Here is a 24,283-nt window from a genome sequence, read left to right as displayed (position 1 = left end):
TATTATGTATACATGTATAAAATTTTTGAGATTATATTGCTAAGAGTCCTCTGAGAGACATGACTTTCTGAGAAACTGCTCATTTGTTCACTGGAGTAAAAACAATTAAATTACAGTTGTTGATATTTCTCTATTTTCTTCTCTTGCACAGTCAGGACTATTGATTCTGAAAATGATGGAGATAGGTATTAGATATTTATTGAAAATCAAGAGAAATAAAAAGAAATAAAGACTTATTTCATCTATTCATCTGGTCATTCTCAGATGAGGAATCTTTCAGAATGAGAATTTCTCAGAACATTTGTCACAATTTAATATCCTGGAAGGGCTGTGACAGGTAAGAATAATAACATTTAACAATAATAATAAATGCTGCAATTACTATAAAGACAACTGGTTCCTGAGAATATTTTTAGTCAAGTATTTTTCTATCACACTTCAAACCGAGGATGAGAATGGATTCTTTTGAAATAGACCATACACACCTGTTAACTGTGTTTGTGATGTTAGATAAGAAAACCTGTTAAAAATCATCAAAAGTGCTTTCTCTCGCCAAGTATGGCATATGTTATTTGTAGCTAAAAAAAAGAAATCTAAGTATGGCATGTGAAACATCCTACCAACTAACTAAATGAGTATGAATATGTAACTTGACTCATTTCAAACACACAAGTACACATTGATTTTAAACAGGAAGAGAGAAAATAAAGATCATAAATAAAAGGGAAATTCTAGCAATGTTATTATTTCTTAGTAAAAAAGCAGGACTGGAAAGTAATTCCTTTGGAATCCCCATGTACTCTCTTTCATACATAGAGGAAAAATAGCTAATGCAATACATATGATGCATCTTTCCAGAAACAAAAGACCACTTACAAGCTTACTCTAATTTGGCCTCCAATATGTCTTTATTTTCTCATTTCTGCTTATGGTTCTTTTTTATAGCTAAAGTACTAATGAATTTGGATTCTCAGGTCCTATGGGAAATGTTAATTGATACTAGTCCCTCCCAATGAACTAACTTTCAATTAAATAAAAAAGTAAGTCCATACTAAATTGAAGGTGAAGGGAAATTTGGAACAAGCCGGATTTTAGAAAAAACCCATTTCTTGCACTCCTAATATTTGAGGAAGATGGTGGTTTACATTACAATCTAATTTGATGATGCTTATGGCCTAGTGGTACGAAGTTGTGCTACAATCCTAAAGTCACAGTGGTTCAAATCCACCAGATGATCTTAGGGAAAAGGATGGTCCATTTCCTCCGATATGATTTATTGCCTCTGAAAATCTGCTGGAGAGTCAGCTATGAGTTCATGCCAACTCGACGGCACACAACAACAATTACAAATTACATAAGACACTCCTACCTCATTCACTAATTTTGCACCTAATAGAGCATTGTTCAAGCTTCTCAAGTTGTCAGTCATGACAAATATTACAGGGATAAAGGGTAAGTATCTGAAAAATGTAAGGAGGGGACTAAATCCACCTCAGAACAAGAGGTGGAGGAGACTGGACAAACTAGCTGCTAATGTGTAGATACCAATCACAATTCACCGCAGAAGGTAGTATCATTGGATTTCAAATGAAATTAAGTGGACACACATCTCAAAGGAACATAAACATGGCTCAACAGCTACTAATTATCAGGAGAGAACCAAGGAGATTTCTTGTTGTTGTCTACCCTAGATTCAGAACAGATTCATAGCTAACCTTCCAGCAGGTTTTCAGAGGCAGTAAAATCCCACTGTAGTTGACTGTCCATCTTTTTCAGATATGAAATTCACACTGTTGTGCTGCCAGTGTGATACCTTACCAGAGATTAGAAATCTATGTAACTGAAGCCAAGAGCATTAACTTTCACTTTTCTGCTCCAGAAGTTACCAGTATTTTCCCCATCTGTCCCCCTTCTTTCAATTTCAATATATTTCACCTCTACACCACTTATGTGTTGTGCTGACTTAACTCCTTTGACTGCAATCTCCCAATTCACCTCCCCTTGGGATCTATCTAGCATCCAGTGATGAGAGGAATGAATACGTCATAACAAATGTGAAACTGTTGTCAGATCTCAAATATCTTACAAAGTTGAAGGACAATGCCTCCCTTTTGAGGAAACTTTATAAAAACAAAAACTAACAAAGTATTTCAACTATTAATATCCATTTCTAATAACTGCATGCAATCATTGATATAAGCAGAATCCACATTAGGTTTCTTGTGCATTCTAAGTAAAAGAAATAGAATTTGTTTATCAATACTTTTTTTAAAGACTGAACAGGTTAAAGTTCATTATGTCGATGGTAGTGTTGTCAGGTGCCTTCAAGACAACTACTATTCAGAGATGATCAGGATCTCTATCATGCTTACATCCACTGTGGTAGTCACCATGCTTGTCTCATCTTCACTGATGAGAAGTCTTCAAAGTAGAAAAGGGTCTTCACTGTAACAATTCATTTCAGCATCAGTTTATTTGAAAGGTTCCATTATCTCACTTAATTTTGCCTCATTCTGGTAACTCAAGCTAAGTGCAATCCAGCTTCCCTTGGAAAAAACATAATTGTTATCATGAAGGTAAAATAAACTAAGTATGAAGCCACAAATTAAAAGGTTTACTAGACTCATTTGAAATTAAAAAGAATGTCTACACATATTGCTGGTGGGAATAAAAATTTATAAAAACTGTATGGAAAGCAAAGTGGATCATAGATCTAGGCCTTCAGGTTTTCACATCCTTAGACTTACAGAAAAATGTTTTTAAAGGAAATTTTTGGAGAAAAAACAATAGATTTTAGGTTTAAATATCTGGGGCTTAAAATCCCTTGTGTCCACTTTCAGACTGAATGACCACTGGCATGTAGTGACATAACCTCAGATTTTTTATTTGTTTTCTGTAAAGTGAAATAACAGTAACACAAAACACCTCACTGCCCTTTGGTGTATTCTTACTCATGACAATTTCCCATCAGGTTACTCAGACTATAAATCTTAATGGAAACAAACTACTTTATTGTTCTACCCTGCAGTTACTGTTAGATTCAAACAAGCAAGCACTTGAATATCTGTCTAACATGTAACATACCTCAAAACCAAGTATTTATTATTTATTATTATTATTATAGTTTATTTACAGAATTCAAATACATTGTTTCACAGATCAGATTGTTTTGAGGCTAGAAAATGCAGCACTTAGTAGAGCACTACAAGAAGAAATTGAAGCCACGAGTTGCAATACTTAAGAGTGCTATGGACAGAATATTGAATGATCCAGGAAGCATTAAAAAAAGGTGGAAAGAGTATACAGAGTCATTATACTAAAAAGAATTGACTGACACAGAAGAATTTCAAGAAACAACATATGCTGAAGAGACAATGGCAATGAAGGAGGAAGTTAAAGCTGCTCCGAAGCAATTGACAAAAAATAAGGCTCCAGGAATTGATGGACTACCAATGACCTATTTCAACAAACAGATGCTGTCCTGAACATGCTCACCAGACTGTACAAATAAATCTAAGGGACAAATACTTGGCCAGCTCACTGGAATGGATCCATATTTATTCCTATTACAAAAAGGGGGGAAACCAGACAGAGTGGAAATTATCGTACCATATTACTAATATTACAAGCTAGTAAAATCCTGATTAAGATTATCCAAAAGCAACTGACAAAGTACATCAACAGAGAACTACCAGAAATACAAGATGGGTTTAGAAGAGACTGTGGCACTAGAGACATTATTGTCAATGTCAGATAGATCTTAGCAGAATGCAAAGATACCAGAGAAATGTGTACCTGTGTTTTCTTGATTATGCAAAGGCATTTTACTGTGTGGATCACAACAAATTGTGGCTAAACTTAAGTAGAATGGGAATCCCATAACACTTGATTGTGCTCATATGAAGCCTATATTCAGACCAGGAAGAAGTCCGTCCTCCAAACAGAGCAAGGAAACGTTGCATGATTCAAAATTAGGAAAGGTGTGTATCAGAAATGTGTCCTGTCTCCATACCTTTTCAGTCTGTGTGCAAAACAGATCATTCAGGAGGATGGGCTCTAGGAGGTAGAATGTGGCATCAGGTTTGGAGGAAGACTCATCAACAACCTACATTATGCAGATTACACCACCTTGCTTGCTGAAAGTGAGGAGGACCTGAGGCATTTGCTGCAGAATGTCAAGGACTGCAGCTTTAAATATGGATAGAAGCTTAACATCAAGAAGACAAAAATTCTCACCACTGGGCCAACTGGCAGCACCATAATACAAGAAAATTGTCAACTATTACAGCTTTCTAGGCTCCATAATCAACACTCTTGGTACCATTAGTCAAGAAATCAAAAGATGAATTGCACTGGGAAAATCTAAGGTCAGGGACCTCTCCAGAGTACTGAAAAGCAATACTGTCAGTCTAGAGACTCAGATGCACCTGATCCAGACCATGGCCTTCACAATTACTTGCTATACATCAGAGAGCTATGACTCCGTCTCATCCCCCAGTCCCAAATCTATTTTATCTGGGAATGGCAGCAGCAGGAGTCCCTGGCTAGTGTCTTGTACCTGAGGCAAGGTGGTGAGATTCAGATTGTTCCTATTCCGTCTTCTCCTCAGGTCCCAAATGAGCTTGGAGACAGAATGATAGAATTCTGCACAATGATTTATTCATTGCGAATACATTTATAAGAAAGACAAACACAGGCTATACACATGGATTTCACCTGATGGTATGCATAGAAATCAAATTGATTACATCTGGGGACATACTCACTGGAGAAGCTCAATGTTAGCTGTGAAAACCAGACCAGGTGCTGATTGTGGGACAGACCACAAACTACTCATATGTAAATTCAAGCTGAAGTTGAGGAAAATCAGATCAAATCCACAGGAACCAAAATTTGACCTTAAGTCTGTCCCATTCGAATTTCAAAACCATCTCAGGAACAGGTTTGAGGCCTTGAGCACCAATGAGGGTAGGCCAAATGAGCTCTGGGAGGATATCAAGAAAATCATCCATGAAGAATGCAAAAGATAATTAAAAAGGCTGAAGAAGAAAAAAATGCCAAGATGGATGTCAGATGAGACTCTGAATATTGCATGAGAGTACCCAGAAGCCAAAGCTAAAAGAAGAAATCAAGAAATCAAAGAGGTGGACAGAAAATTCCAAAAGGCAGTTTGGGATGACAAAGCAAGTTACTATAATGAAATGTGCAGAGAGCTGGAATCAGAAAATCAAAAGGGCCAGACTCGCTCAGCGTATCTTAAGCTGAAGGAGTTGAAAAACAAATTCAAGCCATGGGTGGTAATACTTAGAGATAATTTGGGTAGAATGTCAAATAATCTAAGAAGAATTAAAAGAAGATGGAAGGAGTACACAGAGTCACTGTATCAGAAGGAAGTGGCTGACACAGAAGAATTTCATGAACTAACATCTGAGCAAAATCCTGTGGTGATGAAGGAGGAAGGTCAAGTTGCTCTGAAGGAATTAGCAAAAATCAAGTCTCCAGGAGTTGACAGCATACCAATTCATTTATTTCAACAAAGAGACGCTGCCTTGGATGTCCTCACCAAGTTGTGCCAAGAAATCTGGAGGTGAGCCAGCTGGCCAACTGACTGGAAGAGATCAATATTTGTTTATATTCCAAAGAAATGTGACCCAACAGAGTGTGGAAATTATCAAACAATAACATTAATATCACATGCAAGCAAGATTCTGCTGAAAACTATCCCAAAACTTTTGGAACAATATGTCAACGGAAAACTGCCAGATGTGCAAGCTGGATTTAGAAGAGGTCATGGAACAAGGGAGAGTATAGATAATGTTAGATGGATCTTGGCAGAAAGCAGAGAATACCAGAAGAATGTCTATCTGTGCTTCATTGACTATGCAAAGGCTTTTGACTGTGTGGATAACAACAAGCTTTAGCTGACTCTGAGAAGAATGGGAATCCCAGAACATTTGATCGTGCTTATGCAAAATCTATATTTGAACCAAGAGGCAGTCGTTAGAACAGATCAAGAAGACGCTATATGGTTCAATCAAGAAGGGGGTCCACCAGGGATGTATTCTGTCTCCATACCTTTCAATCTGTATGCAGAACAGATCATCTGAGACACTGAGCTGTACAAAGAGGAATGTGGCATCAGGATTGGTGGAAGAGTCATCAACAACCTTTGTTATGCAGATGACACAATCCTGTTTGCTGAAACTGAGGAGGACCTGAAGCACTTGTTACAGAAGACCAAGGACTGCATTCTTCAATACGGATTGAAGCTCAACATCAAGAAAACAAAGATTCTCACCACTGACTGGACCAACTGGCAGCATCAGTATGGATGGTGAAGAGGTTGAGATAGCAGTTTTAGTTTGCTTGGCTCCACAGACAAAACTCTTGTTACCAGAAGCTAGGAAATCAAGAGATGAATTGCACTGGGAAAGTCAGCTGTCAGGGACCTCTCAAGAGTACTGAAGAGCAATGACATCAGGCTGAAAACTACTGTGCACCCGATCTGGGCTATAGTCTTTGCAATTGCGTGCTATGCAGAGGAGAGTTGGACAATGACTAGGGATGATAGAGAATTGATACCTTTAAGCTATGGTGCCGGAGAGGAGTGTTGAATCTACCATGGAGTGCTAAGAGAACAAACAGGTTTGTCCTGGAGAGGGTGAAGCTGGAATAATCAAAGATTATGAAGCTTTGTCGGATATACTCTGGGCATTCTGCAAGGAGAGACTGGTCCTTGGAGAGGGACACCAGGTTTGGGAGAGTGGAGGGACAGTGCAGGAGAGGAAGACCCTCGGTGAGATGGATCAATTCTGTGATTAGGGTGATGGATGTGAGCGTTTCACAGACGGTGAGGTTTGCACAGGATGGAGTTGGGTTTAGGGGTATTTCACATCGGGTCACTATTAAGTCTCAAGTGACTCGATGGCACATAACAACTACAAAAACAACATCAGAGAGCTGGATAATGACAAGGTAAAATAGAAGATTCATCAATGCCTTTGACTTGTTGTGCTGGAGAAAAGTCTTGAACAGACAGGCCAAGAAAACTAATAGGTTTGTCTTGTAGAGAGTGAAACCAAGATTCTTCCTGAAAGCTAAGATTTTGAATCATCATCACACATACTTTGGGCACATGGCCAGGAGGGACCAGTCCTTGGAGAAGTACATCATGCTCAGAAGGGTGGAGGGACAGCGCAGGAGAAAAACACCCCAGATGAAATGGATTGATACAGTAACTGGGGCAATGGTGATAGATGTGTCAGAGTCAATGAGACTGGCTCAGAACAGGGCAGATTTCAAAGCTGGTGTACATAGGGTCACTATGAGTGACGGTAACTCAACAGTACATAACAACAAATCAGTAGCCCAAACTAAGAGCTATCTATGTAAGCTACTCTTATATCCAAAGCTATTGTTTTCAGTGCTATTTCAAATTCAACTTACTGTCATCTAGCCAGTTCCTACTCACAGCTACTCTCCACTGGATTTCTGAGACTGTAAATTTTAATGGGAAGAAACTGTCCGTCTCTCTTCCAAGGTTTCAAGTGGTCAGTGCCACCAGAGCTCCAGCATTTAGCAACCATTAAAAAACTTGGAAATATATAGAATGTCTCACATTATCCCAAAGGCACACTGTTTGAATCCACTAGCTACTCTTCAGGAGAAGGCTGGGCAATCTCTTCCTGTGAGATTAACTGTCTCTGAAAACTCAATGGAGGGTCAGCTATGGGTTGGTTCCAATGCTATGACGCACAAGTATTGGCTGTAATAATAGTCAAGAAAGCAAGATTCAAAATCATATATAATTTCCTCATTTTATTACTTCATCTATGGTAAAATACATATGAAAAGACGGGAATGAGTAAACATAGCAACATGTTTACCTATTTATGAGATACTAGCAATTTTTATTTTCTCCTTTACATTTATTTTCAATTTTTCTAATGTTTCCATAATATTAACATATTAATACTGAAATTAGAAAGAAAATTTGTTCTTTTAAGTAAATAGAAACCACAGTTGTTTAAAATTGTATTTGAGGCTGATGTCAGATATGTACGTTTCAATCCTAACTGATTGGCAGCCTATTAGGTTTTGAATATTATTCCTAAATTCTTAAAAATGTTACCTTTTTCCCATTAATTTGCTCTACACAGGTTCTATAAGTAAATTTGTTTAGGAAACTGTGTTTTGGTCATGTTTGCATTTCTATATTTTCCTTTTATTTTCAGTTAAATACCTAAGATTTTCAGAGCAGCAAGAGTAAGGAAAAAAATAACAGAGGTAACAATGAACCCAACTACATTGGTTCTATTATGTATTATTTGACTGTTGCCTGAAGCACACTATTACTTTAAGACTACTTGAATTTCTTATCAGCTAAATTCTCAAAATCTAAAAGAGATTAATGTGTTCAAAGTAGAGAGAAAATTAAGGATGTTTATTGGCTCTATTTTCCCAGAATTATTCTCCTTTTTCAATAGCATACTAAACCATCATGCTTTAAAAATGAGAAAAATGAAAATGCATTTTAACATTTAGTAAATATACATCAGTTTAGGAAGGCCGACTGTGGTACTGACTGGTGAGTGACAAAAGTATAAGGTATTGCTACAAATGAATGAACTGTTAAATTCTGTTCCTCATCACTTTAAAACTTTGAAAATGCTCCAGAGATGACTCTCTATAGAATGTTCTTGTTAATGAGTTTTATATGTATGGATTCATTAACCAAAACATAGTGAGATTTCCCAGAGAAATAAACTACAAAAATCCAAATGGACAAGTCATTTAAAAAGGGAATGCTTTTATATTTTTTTCCAAGTAAAATCATTTCCTCTAGCTTTTGAAACTGAGTGATATCGGGCCTCAATTTACTCTAGAGATGTGGTGGTGCAGTGATTAAACATTTGACTGTGCCACAAACCAATAGGTCTGTAATTGGAACACTTCAGCCACTCAGTAAAGAAGGATGTGGCAGTGAACTTCTATAAATATTAAAGACTTGGAAAATGCCATGTGGAAGCTCTACTCTGTCATATTGTGTCACTGTCATTTAGAATCCTTTAAGTACCAATGTCTATAGGGTATTTAACAGTGAGAGTTAATTTTTTGTTGTTCTACAAAAGTATGCTTAAGTCCTAACTAGTCCCCATTAATGTAACCTTATGAATAGCACCTTTGAAGATAGAACTAGTAAATCTGAGATCACACTAGATAGCCTTTTCAATATGACTAATGTTCTAATACAAAGAGAAAAGATTGAGAAAGAAGATGCCCAAATGAAAACAGAGGCAGTGACAGGAGTTATATATCACCAACTAAGGAACACCTGCAGCTATCAGTGACTAGAAGAAAGTAAGAAGAACCTTCTCCGCAGCCTTGGCAGAGGTCCTGGCTTGCCAACACCCTAACTTCCTTCTTGAAGTATCCAGAGACTTGAAACAACAATTATCACTTTGTTTTGTTTTAAACAATCCACTTAGAGTAACTTTTGTTGCATGAGTCCTAACAAACTACTACAATATTAAATTAAGAGAAAAATCAAGGTTCCCTATTCATTCAATCAGACTGCTGACATGTATTCTTACCCATGGAGACTAATCAGTCAATATTATGAGAAAAGTGACAAACCAACTCACGTTAACTGGTGCCTTTATGAAAATTAACTCTATTCAAATCACTTGTTTACAGAAACACAGACTTGGTAATATGCCTCTGAAAGGTCACAGACCCTTGAAAACCTTAATGAGCAGTTCTGGCTTGCCCACATAGGGCTGCCATGAGTCAGTGCTGAGGTGATAAACCCAGGACACAAGGGTTTTCTTAAGTAGCCTTGACACTAAAGACCTAGTCACTCCAGTAAATTCACCCCCGGGTTTACATTGAAAAATATGCACTCTTTTACTTAAGAACTTTTGCTCACAAATGAAGCATTGTTTGTATATCAGGAAGTAGTCCCAAATGTTAATCATTAGAAAAATGGAGAAATGAATGTAGTATGCAACATATTACCACACATTAGTTTAGGGGAAAAAATGACTTAATAAAAGTGACTAAAGCCATACAATTATTTTGTTACTTAAAATCATAAAATAATATTTTAGAAAATCAAGTTTATAATACATCTAAACTATAGGAAATCAAGTTAAATCTACAATGCATTTTGTATTCAAATAAAAAGCTATTTATCACAGATTATGTGTGTGCTGTCAAATAGGATCTGACTAATACAGGAGGAGATTTTATCACAGATTGTAATCACTCTACCCAACCATAGCTGTTATCCCATATTGTCACCAATATTTGAAATAAAAAAAATATCAAAGAATTCTCCATTAAATAAAATCTCAAGAAACAGGAAAATTTTTACTCAAATATGACAGATAATTTGATAACTATATTTTAAAAGCAATTATTCTAAGTTTTTAGTGAAATGGTACAACTCACATCTGCTTTAACAGTTGTGATTAGTTTCATCTCTAAAACTACAGAATTTCAGCACCATTTTTCTTTTTTATATATGGGATTGGAGGGGAAAATGTAACACAATCTTATATTCCAAAGCTATTTCTTTAAAATTTCCTACAAACACTGTGACACTGATGTGTCAAATGTGATCATGGTTATCCATGGTGGACGGTGTTTGGTGGAGGTCCCTGATTAAAACAAGCTTGGAAGCAGAGGTGGCATCCACTTCTGAAACAGCTTGCCTCCAGAAACTTGATGAACTTAGAGAAATGATGAAAGTTATACAAGTGTTCTGGTCTTTTGATCACAAAGTTGTCTACAACTTGACAACACTTAACAACAACAACATACATCTATCTCTTCAAATCCTACTCACATTTTAAAGATTCAAACATTCTTAATTGACTCTCAAGTCCCTCAAAGGACTTAGACTTTCTGAACATTTTCAGTTTTAGTTATACACAGATAAATGGATTTACTTACATTTACATATGGTTTATTTATATGGCATTGATTCACTTGTGATAATAATACGAATTTGAATAAAGATTAAATTTCTTAAAATTCACAACTTATTTTTAAACTTCTATTCTCCTCACTAATGTCCTGCCATCGTACTAAGTATTGTATATTTACTGTTTTATAAAAATTAACATAATATTAGTGAGAGAAGGATGTGCAATCTCCTATGCAATTTGCTTCTGAAAACTCACTGAAGGGTCAGATACATACAGGTCACTTCAGACTCTACAATACACAACAACAACATTGTATTATGGTAACAGCAAGTCATTTTCACCTTATATCAACCATCTATACAACAGAACAAGGCAATTTCCAGTATTTTGCAACTGTAACAAAATTTCAGTGATTGAACCACTGAAGAAGCAACTGTGTACATTTGTCTCATTGAGAGTTTTCTTCTATTTCCCCGATTCTATCCTTTATCTCAAGCATGCTATCTTTCTCAAGTCACTGGTCTCCACCAATAACAGTCCAAAGTATATGACACAAAGTCTTTTCATCTACACTTCTAAGGAATATTGTGACTGTATTCCTCCCAAGAAGTCTTTAATATGAAATATCTTTCAACAAAGTCATCAATTCCAGTTTTTATATGCATAACAGAAAACTGAAAATACCAGGGTTTGGGCCAGAGTTACCTTAATAGTGAAAGTGACATCTTAGATTTTTAAAACTTTAGAGTCAATTTTTGTAGATTTGTACAATGCCACACATTATTTGATTTCTTGACTGATGCTTCCTTAGGCGCTGAGGTCAGGAACATGTAAATTCTTGGCAACTTCAATTTTTCTGTTTATTATTAAATTGGTCAGCTTGAGAAGATTCTTCCTTTTCGGTTAAGATATAATCCACACTGATGGCTAGATAGTCTTTTATATTTTTCAATTAAGTATTTCAAGCTCTCTTCACTTTCAATAAGTAAGTGTATGTAATTTGCCTATTGCTAGTTGTTCATGAACCTTCCTCCAAACGTGATGCTGTATTTTCCATCCAATAGTCCATTTCCTTAGGTTATCTGGCCAGCAAATAAACGTGTTGGGTATATAGAGGAAAAGGATAAATTCTGACACACATCTTGCCTGATTTTAAGCCAAATGATATTCCTATATTTCATCTGAAGGACTGCTTCTTCTGCTTTATGTCAGGCTTTCCATGTCTTTGTGAAATAAAAAAAAATAGATATATTTCCTTTATTCAAGATATACATGGAATTAGCTGTGTGATTTCATACCTTCTCCTGAAACCAGTTTCAAGTTCTGACAATTTGTTGCCAAGATATAGGTGTTATAATTTTTAGATTATCTTAATGGTAATTTTACTTGAATGTAATATTATACTCTTTACTAATTTACACACTCTGTCTAATATTGTTAGGGATTAGAAATAATACATATATCTTCCATCTGGTTGACTAACTAGCTGTCTTCCTACTTCCTTGAAATAGAGGGCTATGGACACCCAGGGTTATATTCAGTTGTTCAAACATTTCAATAGACATTCTGTCAATTTATGAGATCTTGGTTTCAACCACTCCTTCACAGCATCTTAAACATCTGCCTTAAATAGTACTGGGTTTTGACATATACTACCCCCTGAAAGAGTTGATTGTCAAGTAATTCTGGCAGTCCAGTGACTGGATATTGCTGCCATCTTTTTTTGATGCTTCCAGCACTGTAATATTTTTGTCAACACAATATTTAAACATTGCTACTTAAGAACTGAACATTTCCCTTCATTTCTTTACTCTTGTGAAATGCTGGGCATGTTTTTCCCTTTTGGTTTTCTAATTTCAGATCTTTAAGCATTTCGTTAAAAATATTTTACTTTGTCTTGTTTGCTGAAAACAAGAAGGACGTGAAATAATTAACGCAGAAGATCAAAGAGTACACAGCTTTCAATATGGATTATTGTAGTTGTACTGTTGAGTCAGAACCAGCCCATAGCTAATCCTCCCAGGGATTTTCTGAGGCAATTAAATCATGTGGAAAGTAACTGTTTATCTTCCGTCCACAGAGCAGCTGGTGGATTGGAAATATAATACTTTGAGTTGCAGAATTAACTCTTTGCCACTAAGCCACTGGGCCAAAAGGCAAAATCATAATTGTCGTTGTTGTTGATTGTCTCAAGTTAAGCACGACTCATAGAGACCCTGAACAAAAGGTCTGAAGCCTTTCTATAGCTATTAACATTTATCAAAGTTCATAAAGTTTCCAGATGCATGTTGTTTAGGAAGCGGACAGAGGTAGAAAAGATTAAAGGTGTCAATGATTTCATTATACTTGGTTCTCTAATCAACACCTTTGATATCAGAAGTTAAATATCAGAAGATAAATTACACTGTAGAAATGATTTTTTTTGTTTGTCTGTTTCCAAAGTTTTAGCAGATCTCCAAAGCCTTAAAGAGTGTCAAGGTCAGTTTAAAAACAAAGATGTGCCTGAAGCAAGTTATGGTTGTTTTTCAAATACTTTCTATGAATCTGAAGTTTATTAAAGGAAGAAGGATGATAGAAGAAGAATTGTAGGGCTGGGAAATAGAACTGAATATGGGCTGCCCAAAGAATAAACCTATAAGTTGTGGAGAAAGAGCAATGAAAGTGCTCCTTAGAGGCAAGGATGGTGAAATTTTGTCTCATATATTTTGAGTATGTTGTCAGGAGAAGTCAGTCTTCAGAAAAGGATATCATACTGGAAAAGGTGATGGGTCAGAGAGAGGAAGGCAAAGAGTCCAGATTTGCTGTTTGTAAAGTAGCTCTAAGTCAGAGTTGATGAGAAGGAACCATATGTAGGTATATGTAGATGTTGTTGCCTTTCAATCACTTCCTTTGTATCTGAAAACTGAACAATGAATATGGAGACAGAAGAATTGATGGGGAAGAGCACTGAATATCCCATGGACTGCCAAAAATGAGAATATGTCTCGAAAAAGTGCAGCTGGAGTGCTTCTTGGAGGCAAGGATGGCGAAATTTTTGACTCACGTATTTTGGGAATGTTGTTAGGAGAGCCTATTCTTTGGAAAGGGATATCATACTTGGAAAAGTCAAGGAAAGAGAGGAAAATTCTCAATGAGACATACTGACACAGTCTCTGGAGCAATCGGCTTAAGTGTGTCAGAGGTGATAAGGATGATACAGGATAGGACAGGGTTCAGATCTGTTGTTCGTAGGGTCACTATGAATTATACTCAACAGCACCTAGCAACAACAACAAGATATCGTAGAGCAAACAGGGCAAATTATGAAAATGTATTGGACATCACCAAATACCTGGAGGGAATCCTAACCACAGTTGTGGGAAATCAAGGTCAATCTGTATAAAATATTTTACAAATATATGCTCTATATCCTACTCGGGTGAGCAATTTAAATGAAAAGACATCTAAAGTGCAGTTACTGGGTCTTTCCTTGTATGGAGAAAAGAGCAGAAAGAAGGTAAAAATTTATTAGTTCAAAGAACTTAAAGATCACAGGAATGTCAACTCCCCAATCCTTGACATCAGTAGTGCACAATTGTGCCTGATTATCAGTGCTGTCTCTGAAATAACTACTAAGCCTTTACTGTCAATTCAGAACAAACTCATAGCTGTGTTTCCACCAGGGTTTCCGAGCCTGTAAATCTAAAGATGAGGATTAACAGCTAGTCTTCACAGTAGCTCTTGGGAGATTTAAACTGCCAGAGGCGTGGCATTTGAATCAGTGAGGCCTCTCTCTATACAGGAGACCACCAGAGCTCTGAAAATGATCACAAATGAAGGTCTCTGATAAAATGTTGGTACATGGAACAAAATTCAAAAATTATGGAAATAAAGTAAGACTTGGTTGGCTGTCATGATGTTATTGTTGTTATGTGCCATCAGGTCATTTGTGATCTTCTATACAACAGCTCTGAACCCTGCCCTGTCCTGAGCCAGTCTCACTAATTTTGACACACCAACCCCCACTACCCCAGTTACTGTATCGATCCATCTGATTCGAGGTTTTCCTCCCTTGCGCTGTCCCTCTACCCTTCCATGCATGATGTCCTTTCCCAAGGACGGGTTTCTCCTGGCCACATGCCCAAAGTATGTGAGATGGAGCTTCAAAATCCTAGTTTCCAAGGAAAAATTTGTTTCACCCTCTCGGAAAAAGACCTATCTGTGTTTTTGATAGTCCATGATATGCTCAAGACACTTTTCTAGTACTACAAATTTAAGGCATTGATTCTTCTACCATCTTAGATTATTGTCCAATTCTCTGAAACATAACAAGTAATTGCAAAGACCATGGCCTGGATTAGGCACACTTTAGTCTCTAGACTGATATCATTGATTTTAAGTACTGTGGAGAAGTTATAACAGCAGATTTTCCCAATTTTCATCTTTTGATTTCCTGACTGCTGGTGTTAAATGTGTTGATTGTGGAGTCAAGCAAGTTGTAATTGTGAACAACTTCAGCCTCTTCTCCATCTATCATGGTGCTTTCAATTTGCCAAGTGGCAAAAATCTTTGTCTTCTTGATGTTAAGCTTCAATCCATATTGAAGATTACAGTCCTTGACCTTCTGCAGCAAGTGCTTCAGGTCTTCTTCAGTTTCAGCAAGCAAGATTGTGTCCTCTGCATAATGTAGGTTGTGGATGAGTCTTCCTCCAATCCTGATGCCACATTCCTCCTCATAAAGCCCTGCTTCCCAACTGCTCTGTTCTACATATAGGTTGAAAAGGTATGGGGACAGGATGCATCCCTGACATGGTAAAGCCCCCAAGTATCTAGCTCTTGGTGAAATTGAAATCATTTTATGACTCAACCTTCAAACACCAATTAATGTGATTCAACAAACTGCTGCAAGTCTAGATCTGCTCAATCACTTAGACAACGTAATCAGGAGCCAGTAACTTGGCCAGTCACTTGAAGGGATCCATATCTGTACCTATTTTTTTTTTAATGTTGATCCAAAAGAACGTGGAAATTATCAAACAATATTATTCACATCACGCACAAGTAAAATACTCCTGAAGATTATTAAATAAACAGCTAGACCAGTATATTCACAGGAACTTCCAGAATTGCAACCTGAATTCAGAAAATGCCATGGAAAAAGACATGGAAAGAATTTTCACAGAGGAAGATATTCAAATGGCAAACAGAGACATGAATAAATGCTCCAAATCACTGGCAATAAGAGAGATGCAAATCAAAACCACAATGAGGTCCCATCTCACTTCAGTAACAGTGGCAAACTTTAACAGGGCAACAATTAATACGATGTTGGTGAGGATATGGTGAGAAAGGTACATTGTTGGTGGGATTGTAAAATTGTGCAACCATTCTGGAAGGCAGTTTGACACTTCCTCAAGAGACCAAACATAGAAATTTCATATGACCCAGATATTCCACCACTTGGAATATACCTTTAGAATATAAGAATTGAGGCATAAACTGAGATTTGTATACCAATGTTCATAGCAACATTATTCACCATTGCAAGAACATGGAAACACTCCAAATGTTCAAGCACAAATGAATGGATTGAGAAATTATGGTACATTCACACAATTGAATACTATGCAGCATGCAGGAGCAATAACTTAGTAAATTATTACCTAACTTGGGAAGGACTGGAGAGCATTATAATGAACTAACTCAGTGCCACAAGGATAAATATTGCATAAAACCATTATTGTAGAATAATCTCAGAGGGGTGGGAGGGGCTGGAAGAGAGGGATGTAGATTTGCAGGGGCTTGGGGGATTAATCAGTTGTACAATCTGATGGATGGCGGGGTGAGGGAAATTGAAAGAATTTGTTCAAATTTGTATTCAAGTTTTGTAAATAAACTAGTAGAGAGGAAAAAATAAAACAACAGAAAAGGCCATGGAACAAAGGATATCACTGATCAAGTTAGCTAGATCTTGGTTGAAAGTAGAAAATACTAGAAGGACACTTTTCTGTGTTTTATTGGCTATGTAAATGCAATGAACTATGTAGATCATAATAAAGTATGTATAGCAATGAGGAGAACAGGAATTCAAAGAGGTAAAGTTGTGCATGTCATTTTAAAGATGTAGGTGTAACTGGACCAAGCTATGGTTTTTTAAATTGCCTTGTTACATGCGAAAGTTGAACAATTAACAAGATACAGTAAAGAACTGATTGCTTGGAATGTGATATTGGTGGAGAATAATAAATACATCCTGGATGCCAAAGTAGTTAAGCAAGTCTATCTAAGAAGTACAATCAAGATATTTCTTAGAAATAAGAATGCTGACACTTAATTTCTGATGCTTTGGGCATGTTCTCAGAAGGGGCCTACCTCTGGAGAAGTACAACATAGTAGGTAAACTTGTAGGCCAGTTAGAGAGAGGAAGAACATCACTGAGAGACACTGACACAGTAACAAATTAATGGAGTCATGGCACAGCAGAGATTAGGAGGATAGAATATATCTCAGCAGTATTTTGTTCAGAGCTCATTAAGGCCCTAATTACAACTTATCTTGGTAAAAAATAAAAAGAGTACTTTGCTTATAGCAGGTGCTGAATGTACAGATAAAGATGAATGAACATATAAGGATATTATTTTTGAAAACTGAGTTACTACTAAATTCTGGAGAGAATAAACTGCTTATTAATTTTCTAAAAAGTGTGATCTACTTTGTCCAAAATACAACCCCAAATATAAACTTTAAATCTTTTCTAACCTTATATATTCATTAGTGGGAGTGATAAAACACATGCTTTCCACAGTTAAACTAGCAAGTCTAAACAACTAATCATAAAAAAGACAGAATACCAACTTTGCCCACTGGACAGATTTGAGTTTCATCACTAATTACTAAAGAGCTTCTAACTATTGCTGTTGTTTTTATGTGCCATCTAGTTGCTTGCTACTCATGGCGACCCCGTGTACAACAATAGCTCTGAACCCTGCTCTATCCTGAGCCAACCTCATTGTCTCTGACACTTCTACCTCCATTACCCCATCACCGAGTTAATCTATCTCATCCAGGGTCTTCCGCTCTTGTACTGTCCCTCCACCCTTCCAAACATGATGTCCCTCACCAAGGACTGGTTCCTCCTTGAAAAATGGCCAAAGTACGTCAGACTCAGAATCCTTTCATCCAAGGAGCAGTCTGGTTTCATCCTCTCCAGGTTGAACTTATTTGTTCTCCTAGCAGATGATGGTATATTCAATACTCTTCTCCAGCATCCCAACTCAAAGCCATCAATGTTTCTTCTATCATCTATAATTATAATCCAGCTCTATGATGCACAGCAAGTAATTGCAAAGACCACAACCTGAATCAGATGCACCTTGTCTTTTGATTTCCAGGGGGCTAGTACAAAGAGTGTGGATTGAGGAACCAAGCAAGCTGAAGCTGTTGACAGTCTCAATCTCTTCACTATCTATCATTATGCTGCCTATTGGCCCAGTGGTGAAAATCAGTGGTTTTTATTGATGTTGAACTACAATCCATATTTAAAGCTGCAGTCCCTGGGCTTCTGCAGCAAGGGCTTCAGGTTCTCCTCAGTTTCAGCAAGCAAAATTGTGTCATCTGCATAACACAAGTTGTTAATGAGCCTTCCTCCAATCCTGATAACACATTCCTCCTCATAGAGCCCAGGTATGGAGATAAAACACATCCCTGGTGTACACCTTCCCTGATTTTGAACCATGCAGTGTTTTCTTTCTCTGTTCTGACAAATGCCTCCTGGTCCAATTATAAGTTTCACATAAGCAAAATCAAGTATTCTAGGATTCCCATGCTTCTCAGAGTAATGTTTTAATACATCTGAGTTTTCAGATGACCAACGTTCATAAAGTTTCAACAAAGAAAAGCAGTTTCAAAATGATCGCAAGTTAAACTTCAGTATTCTTGGCATATAGTTAATCTAAAATAGAGACTTTTATTTCTAGGTGTCATCAAGTTGAGTACAACCCGTAACAACCCTATGAACTATAGATCTGAACCCTGTCCTATCTTGTGCCATTCTGACACAGTAGAGCCTACTGCAGCAGTCACTGTATCTATCAATTCACCTGACTGAGGGCCTTCCTCTCTTTTATTGACCAAGGATGATGTTCCTCTCCACAGAATAGATTCTCCTAGTAATACTCCCTAAGTATATAAGCTGAAGCTTTATAATTTTGCCTCCTCATATAAATAAAAGAATATTAAAAATAATGTTGCATTTTTACTAGAAGAAAACCAGAAATAATTAACAAAATATCATATGATAACTAGCAATGTTCTTGTCATAATCACTATTTTTAATTTCTATTTTGAGTTAATAGGCTCTGTCATCTAATTTATTTAGAAATATGTTATCAGTGATTAAAAAAATAGAGTTGTAAATATAATGGTTTATATTTATATGTTCCAAATATAAACTGCCAGATATTGAATGTGACAATTTATGAATTAAATAGTAATATTTACATTTATAAGACATATATGTATAGATCATCAATCTTTTTACTTTATAATGTTTGCTTTTACTCATTTAAAATTACATCAAAAGACATGCATAGATGTTCTCTGTTATCTTTAAAAGATAATTTATCACAATGTCAAGATGTTGCAGGTTAAATATGCCATGTAAGTATTGTGTTCTCAAAATAACTTTTACTTTTACTCTCTAAATGGCCAATGCTTTGAGATCCTGTTATGTTATATACTTGTACAAACCCAATGTGTTGATACTCACACAAAAGTAATTAACAAGCTCATCACATCATTTACCACTCATAAATTTCAGTGTCACAATGAGATGATTACCCAAATAACTCTGGTATCCAATCAAATGTCCCAAAGCATTAAATACAAATGTTCTCCCTAGTGAGCATTGTCTAAAAGCCAGATTTTTTTTTTCACCAACTTAGTTGCACATGTTGTTGTTGTTGTTGTTGTTGATTGCTGTCAAGTCGAGCACAACTCATAGCGACTCCGTGTACAAAAGACCTAAAGCCTTTCTGTAAATTTCTCCAAGTTCATAGAGTTTTCACAGGCATGTGATTTAGGAGGTGGATGCCACTTCTGCTTCCAAATCTGTCCTACAAATGGGAGCTCCACCAAACACTGCCCACCTTTGGAAACCATTATGGCATTTGATACCCCAATGTCACAAAGTTCAGCATTACAGCTGACCCAGATTACCTCAATATATCAAATTGACAAGGAGTGATGTACAAAGTAGAAGATAGCCAACACTAACCAAAATATAGCAACACTAGTCTCACTTAGCAGTGGTTAAGTGTCATCAAGTTGCATACATAGCACCCCTTTAAACAGAAGACCTGACCTCTGTTCTATAATTAATGTCATTTCTTTATGATGGAGTACATATCTATGTTTTTCTATTTAGACGACTGCTCTGTCGGTGTCCATTTATTAAAAATCTTCAAGTAAATGAAGACATGGATATAAAGAGTGAACGGAAGAAAGGAGAACCACAGACTTCATGATTTATTTCTCATTCCAACTGAGAGTTGCTGAGGGTTAAAAGTAAAAAACTTTCTGAGCTACCAGATCTCCAAATGTCTACAGTACAATGATTCAAAGTAGAACAAATACCATACATCATTTGTTATAATTTATTCTGCCCAAAAGAGGGAGTGGGATTACACATCGTAAGGGAGTATTTCCACAGAGGCAGAATCTGATTGACTACCATTCTTTTACTCACAATCTCTGAATACATTGACTCTTGTTTGCACCTAGTTTCTCACATTCTCTACTTTCTGGAAACCCAATAACTAACTACAAAGCACAATCCTGCCAAAAGGAATGTGCCCAAATTTATTCTTTTTTCAAATACACCATAATGTTACAGATGAAAACAAAGCCTGCCAAAGATGCCAAATAAAAGGATTAACAAAGCAAGGAACAACATCTTTAGACTAGAATTTTAAAGCATAACCTCACCATCTGTCAACCAGTTGTGTAACAATGATCCTAGGGAAGCCCTGTGAACATTGACGTTTGACCCCCACATCTATATCAACTGACACATCAGAATCTCAGTAGCAATAACATTTTGTCTGTAGACCAACCTACATGAATGGTATTAGCCATTTGGCAGAGTGAATCTTGTTGAGGTCATTTTAAGAGACTTCCGTTTAAGGAACAAATGTAGAGTTCAATTCACAGAGGTAATGCCGAAATGAGATACTCCTTCCTCAAAACTAAACTGGAAACTGGATAGAAAAGGTTAATTTTTAGAGGCCTGCCATCCAAACAACCTTAAATCTCTCTCTTCTTAGCTTCAGAAACAGTATTATAATTTTAATTTGGACAATATCTCACCCTGTGCCCTTCCCTTCCTGGACACCACCACCTTCGAAGTTCTCATATAAGCAGGGAGACAGACTCCTTACTGACAACCGCACCAGGCACAGGTTTGGTAGTGCAACAGCTCACGCCCGCGCACTGCCACCAGTTTCTCGGCGCCACCAGCTGTCAGTCGTGCTCGCTGGGGAACCCACCCCGTCCAGCCTGGCACCCGCCTCCGTCAGGAGACACCGCCCGAGTTACGAGTTACGCAGCCTCAACCCTGTCACTGCCTCTGCCTTCCATCCAGAACACCTCTCCCACAGGGAAACAAGCAATTTGAGAGGGGGGAGGCCAAAACCATCCCAGTTCCAAAGAGCCAAGAGTGAAGTGGTAAAATGAGACACGCACACACAACACATAACACACACATGCCCAAACTCACACTCACACACACACACACTGGCGCTTGAGAGCCCAGTTCCTCAGCTTCCAAGCAGAGAAAGGATGGAAGGCAGGCAGACAGAGGTGGCAAGCAGGCCCAGAGTTACTGGGAACCTCGGTCAGAGGGGACTAAAGATGCTTCAGGAACTGCGAAAGTGAGAAAGTCCCCTGATGGCTCCACATTCCGAGGTCTGGGCTCTACTGCCAGCAGCCTGGGTCGCCTTTCTTCCTGTAAGACTAAGGAGGAGGGAGGGAAGCTGAGCAGAGATCCCCGGAGTTGCCCTCCCCGGCCTGGCTCCGGGCCCAGAACCTGGCCCCCCTTCAGCTCTGGATTGGGGAGACTGCCAGGCAAACAGCGGACTTGCCAAAGGGCTCTGGGGGAGCAGAAGGCTTGAGAGGAGCATCGTGCAAGCTCTGGGCAGGCTGCTAATTTCTTTCTCTGCCGACACACCCCCAACACACACACAGAGACAGAGACACAGAGACGTGCGCACCGCACCTTCACCCCTCCCACCACCCCCAGGTCAATCGATTAAAAACACTAGTTGATTTCTTCCAGATTAAGAAAAAAGAAAGTGCAACAACAACTCTTTTTCAGGAGTCGCCAAAGCAAAGAAGAAAAGTCCTTCTGCAGGCATCTTTGTATAGTTTCAGGAGTTTAGAAATCTAGAGGTCCCCGGCGAAATCGGGAACAGCGAGGGGACGAAAGGCGACGAACTCCCTCCCCACCCCCGCGCCTCTCACCTCCTTAAGTTCCTTAGCCACGTCCTTCAGGTCGCCCAGGACTAATTCCAGATCCTCCACGATGATCTTGATCTGTTCCTTCACCTTCGTTTTGGAGGCTGCGGGCGGCCCCTCGGCTGGAGAGGACGAGGAGGGGTTCCCCTTAGACTTGGCTGACATTCTTTGGGGGCAAGCGAGGCAGGTCAGGACAGGAGGGAGAGCGAAGGCTGCTGCGCGCCCCCGTCCCTGGCGCTGCTGCTGCCGCCCCGGTCCCTCCACATCTTGGACGCTCCCCGGGCAGCGGCGGGTGGCTGCGCTCCGCGCTCCGCCGGGCGGCCGCACTGTGGTGCTGCCATCAACTCCCCGAGACGCGGCGCTCAGCGCTGGGCTGCAGACGGGCGAGCAGCGCGCCTGCGCCTCCTCCCGCCGCCGCCGCCCGCCGCCCGCCGCTCTCGCGCACACAGGCGTTTGCTCATCCGTGAGCCTGCAGAGAGGGGCTCCCGACCGCGGCGCGGAGGGCTGTGCGCAGCAGCCCAGGTGCCTCGCATCTCTGGGATCTCCTCCCAGACCCCCTTGATATTAAGAAGCACGGAGATAAGTTCATCTTCTGAAATGCCCCCATCATCGCAGCCTGCTGCCAGTTTCTGACAACTAGCCAGGATTCCTTCTGCCTCACCAGGGAGCTGAGATCTGGAACCTGACCACGTTTTCTGATCGATTTAGAAGGAAACACACATAAGATCAAAAGTTGGATGTAGGTTCAGCGAAGTAGCCTAAATATTTAGTCAGGGGTTTGGTGATGACCTAAAGGTTTCCAGTAATTAACCCAGAGACCTGAGAGTTAGAAGCATTCTTACTTGTGCAGAAAAAAATAAATAAATAAAAGGGGTGAGTAATACAGTCAGTCCCTTAGTTGTGGAACCTTTAAATTCAATCAGTCTTCTTGAGGGGGGAAAATCGCTTAAGCCTGCTGATTCCACAAAGCTAATAGCATATTTATTAATGTGAAGTCCCCACACCAAAATTCCCCGCGGGAGACTCTGAGTCATCTTAGCTACTTATCTGGGCCATCTCCCAGATTCTTTCACTGTCTTCTGCCTTTCTCTTTTCATGATTTCTGCTGGGGTGTGTGTTATTTTTGTTTTTAAATTGTGCTTTGAAGGAGATTCACAGAACAAATTGGTTTTCCATCTAATCTTTTATACAGATTTTGGGTTATGACATTCATTATATTCATCATGATTTAAGAGTACTGACCCCACTTTGACTCTATAATTCTCCTTTCCTTTTGATCTCTTTCTATTGGGAAGAGTTATTCCTTATAAAGGGGTATTATGCTTAGAAAAGTGGAGGGTCAGCAACCAAGAGGAAGACCCTCAAGGAGAAGGATTGACACAGTGACTGCAGTAATGGGCTTAAGTCCGGCAGAGATGATGAGGATGGCACAGGATTAGGACAGGGGTCAGATCTGTGTTCATAAGGTTGTTATGCGTTGTACTCAACTCCAGGGCTCATAACAACAACCTTCTAAAAAACCCAATAAAACAACAAAATCTCTCTCTGCTATGGAGTAGAAACTGACTCACACGCCATGAGAACTCCCCTATCCTATTCTACTCTGCCATATAGGATTATTATGAGTCCAAATCCTTTGATGGCAATGTTTGTACCCAGCCTGGGTCTCACCCCAAGTGAGCAAAATGAAGACTTTACTTTCAACTTCCTTTAAATTGTTTTATGTCTCTGTTTTAAGGTGTTTATTTTTTTGTGTGTTTGCTACTAAAGAAATATGAAATTGACTGGCCTGTCAAAAGGAAATGGCAGGAAAATTAATAGGAAGCCTTAAATTTCTTTCTCAGTAGGTGGTAACCAATCTT

General features: G+C 38.5%; 1 protein-coding gene across 1 annotated transcript in view; it reads right to left on the bottom strand.

Annotated features, from left to right (window-relative positions):
* The window catches only part of PRR16 (proline rich 16), a 332,600-nt gene extending 310,014 nt beyond the window's left edge, over positions 1-22,586 (bottom strand). The window contains exon 1 of the mRNA XM_006885991.1: positions 22,428-22,586. Within this exon, the coding sequence (XP_006886053.1) occupies positions 22,428-22,586 (159 nt within the window). The remainder of the gene's footprint in view (positions 1-22,427) is intronic.
* Positions 22,587-24,283: the final 1,697 nt, after the last annotated feature.

Source organism: Elephantulus edwardii, unplaced genomic scaffold (genome assembly GCF_000299155.1).
Source record: "Elephantulus edwardii isolate Elephantulus edwardi_28Jun2011 unplaced genomic scaffold, EleEdw1.0 scaffold00046, whole genome shotgun sequence".
In the NCBI taxonomy this organism is placed as follows: domain Eukaryota; kingdom Metazoa; phylum Chordata; class Mammalia; order Macroscelidea; family Macroscelididae; genus Elephantulus; species Elephantulus edwardii.
The sequence above is the reverse complement of the archived record's forward strand: the minus strand, read 5'-3'. Positions and strand labels throughout refer to the sequence as shown.